General features: G+C 37.6%; 1 protein-coding gene across 2 annotated transcripts; it reads right to left on the minus strand.

Moving 5' to 3' along the window:
* Positions 1-203: 203 nt before the first annotated feature.
* Positions 204-5,503, minus strand: LOC120012076 (thioredoxin domain-containing protein PLP3B-like). Of its 2 annotated transcripts, XM_038866750.1 has the most exons (11): positions 5,279-5,503; positions 4,734-5,094; positions 3,852-3,883; positions 2,308-2,399; positions 1,927-2,001; positions 1,792-1,839; positions 1,546-1,688; positions 1,354-1,426; positions 1,199-1,260; positions 737-834; positions 204-671 (listed from the first exon to the last, which is right to left on the minus strand). In XM_038866750.1, the coding sequence occupies exons 4-11, from the start codon at positions 2,389-2,391 to the stop codon at positions 562-564; spliced, it is 693 nt and encodes a 230-aa protein (XP_038722678.1). In that variant the 5' UTR covers positions 2,392-2,399; positions 3,852-3,883; positions 4,734-5,094; positions 5,279-5,503; the 3' UTR covers positions 204-561. The 2 variants fall into 2 exon arrangements, with proteins under 2 accessions (XP_038722678.1, XP_038681628.1); XM_038825700.1 differs by lacking the exon at positions 3,852-3,883 and having other exon boundaries at positions 2,308-2,422.
* Positions 5,504-8,057: the final 2,554 nt, after the last annotated feature.

Below are 8,057 nucleotides of genomic sequence, written 5' to 3' on the forward strand. Positions count from 1 at the left end.
TACCACACAACACACTTCCAATGTGGGAGTTTCAGTGGTAGACTGAGTCTCCACACACCACTCACACACAACCAATTGGCGTTTTTTTATCTAGAAATACAAACATTATGCAACGGCTCTGCAGTGAGAACAGAATCCTACCATCAGTCACATTATCTCAACATGCTTCAGACCTTATCAGTGGAAATTATGACCAAAAAAAAAATCCTCAAACACACAGCTTGTTCAAGGTTTAACTGAGCAAAGTTATAACCTGAACCAGATCCTCAATTCATATTCCTTTACATGAGCCATGAAAAAAAGTCAGAATCAGGCCTTAGTAGAGGGAGGGAACGATTGAGAGGGGCAATAATATTTCCCCACCATGATAATACATTGTAAAATAGATAAAAAAAAAATTAAAAAAAAAGTTCAAGACTTTACTTGGTTTAGGAGGAATGACTGATTATAGCCAAGATTAGAGAGTCTGAGTAAAGAGATCACCTCTCATAATACAGGCAAATGAAACTCATAATACAGGCAAATGACATTTCAAGTTGGCAGCCAATGTTGCATCCAGTTTCATTCAGAATCAGAGTCAGGATCCACTGAGGATCTCACTGTTCTGCTTTTGTCTTCATTATAACCTTCTACATCATCGTCTTCATCGCCTTTCCTCCCAGCAATTATACCTGTCAAACAATGTCTTAGATACTATCAAAACTTGTCGATCCGAACAACGGAGGACAACTGTTACCTTTCTTTAGTAGTAGAACCTCAAGCTTCTTTGTGGTGAAATCATCTTTTCCTCCAAGATCTTGAAATCCGATCAATCTATCTGTGGCAATCCCTTTTCTGAAACAGAACAACATAACCTGCTATGATAAATATTTCATGAAAAAAAAACAATAAAAAAAAAAAACTAAAACTTCACCTATGTAAAAAATCCAATACTAGGCCAGTTAGAAAGACTTTGACCAATCACCCGTCATGGTTTTGCATGACTTGGGAGCTTAGCATTGGTTAATTGCAACTATTTCTTACTTGATACGAGGGCAGCAAGTTGTATATTCAGTAATTGAGCAACAAAACATTCATATAAGTTCGTTCCTGTCCTTTGTTTTTTAGGAAATGAATCTAGGCACCACTGGCCTTCCATTATGTCGAGCTTGACAGGAATGAAAACATGACAATCAAAAGGCAGACTTGATCAACTCACCTGAACAATATGACACAAGGCAAAGTTTTGATTCCAAGTTTTGCAATGAAGAAGGGTGCATTCTGCATTTTATGTACAGTGCATAAGTCTAACACCCTGGCATTCATTTAGAATATCCGTAATAGCTTGTAATAGCAGATATCACGGATTCTTACCTCTGCATCCAACTTGATGAACTTCGTATCAAGGTGTATTGGTGCAAGGGCCTTCAAATGCTTATCCATTATCCTATAATGATCCATAAACACAATCACAGAAAATCATGCGCCGAAAGTACATGAAAGCATTTGTGCAACCCTGGATGAGTGTATATGTGTGCACAAAAGAGTCTAAGCTTAGATCTTTACTTGCAGCGGTAGAACTCCCTATGGTAGAAGTGACAAACAACTTTCTCACTTCCAGTGACTTCACCCAGAAAATCTCCCTCAGTTACCTCCCTATATTCTCCATGTCCCTGCCTCTTGAATTCTTGCCGCTTCTCAGCCTCTTTCTACAAAAGAAAAAAAAAAACTCTGAAGGTCAATATTTCACCAACTTCAGAATGCATATCCTCAATCTACGCATGAAAAAGAACAAGTTATCGATAATCCAACCTTAAGAGCAGCTATTCTGTCCGCATGCAATTTTTCTAGTTCAGGATCCTACACATCAAATAAGGATAATTTAACAAAAAGTGAGACAATTTCATAACCACCCAAAAATTACCATAGAGGTATCATTGAGCTTACATCCATCAACTCATCAAGGTCAACCTCATGGTTGGTAGAACTTGATGTTTGGGTCTTCTCTTGATCAACCAATTCCTGGAAAAACCCCATGAACACACCATTTAGACACCAACTATCAAAACTCATAACATAACATTCTACCACAAAAAAAGTCATCTAGACAGCCCAGATATTATTCTAGTCTTTCATCATCTACAACAAAAAAACTCAAACGAAACTAACGACAACACCATCCAACACAACCATTTTACTCAAATTTAAAGGAATTACATGATGGTAAAGAACAATCAAACCATGAACTTAAAAAAAGAAGCTAGCAAACGTATGCACTAAGAACTAGAAAGAATATCAAAAAATAAAAAGAAAATAAGAAAAATGGACCTTTTTATAGTCGCGAGCAGCAGCAGCCAATACATTTCCGAACGCTAAATTGGACAAAGTCGATTTGACGGAATCAGGATTCATCTTCGCTTCTGGCAAATGAAGATCTTCGCTTCTGGCAAATGAAGACACGTGAGAGTTTAGTGAATAACAAATCAACCAAATTATTGTCAGATTCTGTAGGATGAAGCAGATCAGATCCAGACTGAACCTAATTTCAATTAGAGTAGTCAAATGCCCTAAGCGCCATCAAGGCGCTCGCCTAGGGCACGGGAATCACAAGAGGCAGATTTCACCTTACAAGCTCGCCTAAGGTGACCCTGAATCACATTTAATCTTAAACATGGAAGATTTCACCTATCTCCTCATAGTTTTTAGTTCACTCACAAGGTAGTGAAAACGTAAGATCGGATCGGGATCGGGATCGGGATCGGGATCGGGATCGGGATCGGGATCGGGATCGGGATCGGGATCGGGATCGGGATCGGGATCGGGATGTGGGTGTAAAATCGGAATCGCAAAATCGAATCGTAAAATCTAAGATTTTACATACCAATGTAAAAATAAGCATAATTTTCAATACTAAGACATGTAACAAGAATAACATAATGCAATAATGGTTAGATAAGGCCATACATGTTCAAAGTTCTAAAAATCAAACATACTAAAAATTAAAACACAAGCTACATAAGCTCAATCTCATGTTCCAACAACCAAAATACAAACTAATAAATTAACACAAATCATCAAGATCATCATCTTCACCACTCCCACCACCACCACTCCCATCATATTCATCTCCCTCTCCCTCCCCCATATTCACAATTTCCTTCTTTATCTTCATCATATTCATCTCACAAGCCATGGTAGAGTGATCGAGTAGCAGAGAACAAGAATAATAGAGAACACGAATCAGTTATGGATACCAGAATAGTCAAGATGCAGAATAGTCTAGATGCAGCGCAGCAGCAGCCAAGATTGTGTTAGTCGACTTCACCAGAAGATGCAGCAGCCATCAGGATGAAGAAGAAGTGAAGAACATCTGGATTTTAGGGTTAGACACTTAGACGACTCAGCTGAATGCTTTGAAGTGAAAAGGAGTCTTTAAAATGGGCCAAAAAAACTGGGCCAAGTCAAAATATGTGGCCTTTTAAGAACAAAAACAAAGTCGTTAAAATCGTATGTCAACGCGCGATTCTACCAAGTCTGATCACGAGCCGCAGCGAGTTTGATATGCCACCGATTTCATCACTATTGTACTCGGCAGCCTAGACAAGATCGTATGATCGTGCGATTTTACGATTAAACTCGCGATTTTAACTACCTTGTTTACTCATGACTGTGACACTAACTTAGACATTTCATCCATAGTTTTTAAACCCGACCCGCGTATCTAACTGTCAAGGCTGAAGGGTTAAGGGTTTTGAGGTTCAACCGTTATGATGGAGGTTGAACAACGGGTTTTAAATAAATAATAAAATAATAAATATTTATAGTTTAATAGTTATATACTTATATAATATATACTATATAACTATGCATACCTGTACAATACTACAATTCAGCCTTAATTTTTCTGCAAAAATTTACTTAATTAATTCTATAGCCATAAGCAAATCAAATATACAATTCATAAAGCAAACACAAAATCCAAATTCCAAACACAAATTGCAAATAAACAATCAACAATGACCAAAGTCCATACACAAAGTTCAAATTCAAACTTAAAAATTCCAAACACGAAGTTGCAAATAAACAATCAACAATGACCAAAGTCCATACACAAAGTTCAAATCCAAATTTAAAAGTTCCAAACACAAAGTTTCAAAGTCCAAATCTGAAATTCCAAATACAAAGTTCCAAATAAACTCCAAGAACTAATTATTTTGTTCATTAACTTGAGTTTCTCCACCAATATTCTCAGTGAAAATGGGACACTCATCTCAATAGAGTATGATACAGATTACAGAGTATAATATAGTCATAAAATAGCAGATTACAGAGTATAACATTGAGTATAACATATGCAGATTACAGAGTATAACATATGCTGAGAAGACAGAGTTTAAGAATTTAATTCAAGAATTCGACTAATTCAACAAATTCAACTAATTGTCTAATTCAACTAATACAACAGTTTAGTTTTACGCTTCTACTGTAAATTCAATGCACAAGTTTTTCAAGAACATAACTTACACAAGTATTATCACATTGATTGAATGTTATAGTTGAATGTTATACCGGCTAACAGTTATGGGTACACAGAGCTCTGAGGAATGACGCAAAATCAATTTCTTTTAGTTTTTCCCCACAATATCTCAGCAATCAAAAAGGAGCATTCTAAAGCCCAAAATAAGTAATATTAAATTTCCTGCATTTTCTCATGAACCAAGCAAATAATTGTTTCCATAACAGGTTTCTCTTACCCTTCCAAATCTGTAAATGGAACGTTGCACCAAAAGACACACAAAGACCAAGACTGTAATCACTGAGGCAACCGAATAAGTAGGAGTCTCCCACAGCTGTTGGTGCCTGAAGAACAATCGGGAGCAGCTCTATATGAAGCAGCAGAACGAAGGAAAAGATCGAGCCAGAATCGAGAGGGAAGAGTGCCAGAGGCAGATCGGCTCACGGGAGACTAAGACTGAGAGTGTAGACCGGCGTTGGTGCCTGGTGGTGCCGTGGATCAGTGGACTAGTGGAGAGTCTGGAGACTGGAGAGAGAGGTCGAGGCGTCGAGCTCGAGCAACAAAGAAGGAGATTATAGCAATTACCCAATAGATAGCATCTGTTACAGATCATAAACCACAACAAATCATAGCAATTAGCAAAACTGTGATGAGCAAGAATTGCAGTCTTACAGAAACATGCCCCAAAAAAAATATAGTGAAATCAACTCAAGAGAGGGTGAACAGATCAAGAAAGTGTGAAATTTAACACGAACAATCACCAAAGAAAGTTAAGAAACCCACTTGTTCGAAACTTCGATGTAGAGAGAGAAGCCGGAAGGGATGGTGGGTGGAAGACAAAGCTGCCAGCGTTGGCTGAACTCTGTGGAAGAATCGAAGAGACGAAGATGCTGAGGAAGTGCTGAAGACGAAGTCGGAAGATGAACTAAGACGAGCTGCCGCTAGGGCTTCGAATAGAGAGACAGAGAGAGAACTGATGATCAAGTGAAATGAAGTCACAAAAAAAATTAGAAAATCGTAGAAGTCTAAAAGAGTAAAAAAAATGATATAAATTTATAATCTGTAAATTATAAAATCTAGTTAATCTAATGGTAGATAAAACATATGTAATATATCAATGGTCTATATTAAAAAGATATTATAATATTAAATATTATAAATATCGGTCCGGTCTGATCCGGTTAATCGGTGATTACAAAAATTTCAAACCATATCCAAACCGACTTAACTCGGTTGATTTCGGTTTCTGAAACCGTTTGACCAAACTTGGTCAACCAATCGATCCAAATAGGACCGATCGATTTTGGTTGGATTTTTGGTTTAATTTGAACAACCCTACAAATGGTATTTTTCCAACAAAAAATCTTGAAGGTCATCGGTTCACGAGTTTCATGGTCTGACAGACGGATCGGTCCGATTTTAAAAACTATGGTTTCATCATCCAAAGCCACCTTATCAAAATATCTAGATAACAAATACTCCATCCAAAAATATACAAAGCTAGCAAGCAAATATGTCAAATATGATTGTAACTAGGGGTGCTCACGGTCCGGTTAACAGGACCATTAGGGTCACCATAACCAATCCAGAAAGTACGGTTTTGTATTTTATGAATCCAAAACCAGACCAAAACCATCCAAACCGTTAACTACGGTTAACCGAACTATCCGGATTGGTTTCGGTTCGGTTACGGATTTAAGAAGAGCAATTCTGACTCTACACTTTGCAACCTTCTAATGAAGTTGTTTTTTTTTTTTTTTTTTCCATTCCAACTCTAAGAAGCTGTCATAACAATATCAATAATGAGGCACATGATCAATAATATGCAACCTGATCCTTGCTTTTTATCCAGCAGTCTGTATAACTAATTAACTATAATATTACTTACTATGACTAACCACAATATATCCCTGATCCTTACTTAACAATTCATGAAAATCTCAAAAAAAATATTATATCAATATATCCTAAGTTCCAGGCTATCATAATATATATTACATCATGCATTCCTACCACAATACCATATAATATTATAATCCATTGTGAACATCACATACTACATAGTAGTACATACAAAGTCCAAACTACAAAATCGGCAAAATTAAACTTTTCGTCCCTCAACTATACCTCAGGTTTCAGTTTCGTCCCTAAACTATTTTTTTTACCTATTTCGTACCTCAACTATGAATAAGTACCCCGTCTGTCCTCAAAGTTATTCCGACAACCCAAAAATCTGATTTGGCATACAAGTTGGCATTATTTGTACATGTTGGCATCTTGTGTCAGATGCCACCTAGGCAAGGGAATACACGTGTGTCAAAGCTCAAAAAAATAAAGAACCCTAAATCCCTAAATCCCCATTTGCACGAGTCGTATACGAACACCTCTGTGTCTTCTTCTTCTTCTTTGTACCGAACTGGTTCTTCTTTGCAAGCATCAATCTATCTCCCACAAACCTGCCTTTCCAGCACACACGAAGCGACGTCTCTCTCAACTGCAACTTCCTTCGTCATTCAAAGGTACGATTCTAGGGTTCAAATGGGTTCTGATGTTCTTGGTTCCTCCTACCTTCCGATTTACTTTCTCCTTTCATTTTCACTTCGTATGGGTTCCATTTCGTATGGGGTTATTAGGGATTTTTGTATGGGTTCCAATTTGTAGGGATTTTCGAATTGATTTGAACTGTTTTTGTCGAAATTTTGGATTTTGCCATATGTTCATCTATATTTATGAAATGTTTGTATAGGTAGTGTGAAATGGTGAAGACACGTGCTTCAAGGAGGAAGTCTTCTAGTGTGTCACGTAGTGATGATGTTAGAGCACAAAATATTAGGGAAGAGGTTGAGGTTGATGTCGACAATGATAGTGAGGGGGGCACAGAATCTGATAGTGACGATAACGTTATGAATATTAGGTTTGATAACAGTGACGAGGACGATATGGACGATGACTTGTTCTTGCAATACACAGATGGTGGCATTGAGAGTGACCAAAGTGGGCAGCCATCAAATGAAGACTTATATTTGGGGCCCAATAATGATGCAGCCTTTAGTGACGCAGAATATGAATCAGACTCGCTTCGAAGTTATGATGGTTCTACAGAAGAAGAGGATGAAGGGGTCCCAAGAGAAGCCAATCCTTTGTTCAAGTCAGTCAAGCACATGGACAAATTCAAGTGGCATCCGGGAATTAGATTTCCATCCAGAGATATCTTTAAGGATGCAGTCGCGACGTATGCAATTCAAGGTGGATGGCAGCTAAAGTGGTTGAAGTTTGACAATGTTAGAGCTAGGGTTGCTTGTGTTGATGGCTGTAAATTCTTGTTATTTTGTTCAAAGCTTCAAGGGGTGGATACGTGGGAGCTTAAGACTGTTGTGGGTGAACATGTATGTGAGCGGACTAATGAAAATAAGATGTTGAACTCTAAATGGCTTGCTAATAGGTTGGTGGACAAGATGAGAAGAAACCCAAAGATGAAGTTAGTAGAGATTATGCAAAAGGTGAGAGACAAATACACAATTGAAATTAGCAAGACAGTGGCATCAAGAGCAAGGAAGAAAGC

The sequence above is a fragment of the Tripterygium wilfordii genome, chromosome 1, assembly GCF_013401445.1.
Source record: "Tripterygium wilfordii isolate XIE 37 chromosome 1, ASM1340144v1, whole genome shotgun sequence".
Taxonomy (NCBI): Eukaryota; Viridiplantae; Streptophyta; class Magnoliopsida; order Celastrales; family Celastraceae; genus Tripterygium; species Tripterygium wilfordii.

Bases quoted from the DNA above. Each gene is read 5' to 3' on its own strand.
- LOC120012076 (XM_038825700.1), bottom strand. From the start codon at position 2,391: ATGAATCCTGATTCCGTCAAATCGACTTTGTCCAATTTAGCGTTCGGA. The intron at 2,002-2,307 runs GTCCATTTTTCT...GGGTTTTTCCAG, and splicing joins CTGCTCGCGACTATAAAAAG to GAATTGGTTGATCAAGAGAA. The intron at 1,689-1,791 runs GTTGGATTATCG...TTTCTTTTGTAG, and splicing joins ACAGAATAGCTGCTCTTAAG to AAAGAGGCTGAGAAGCGGCA.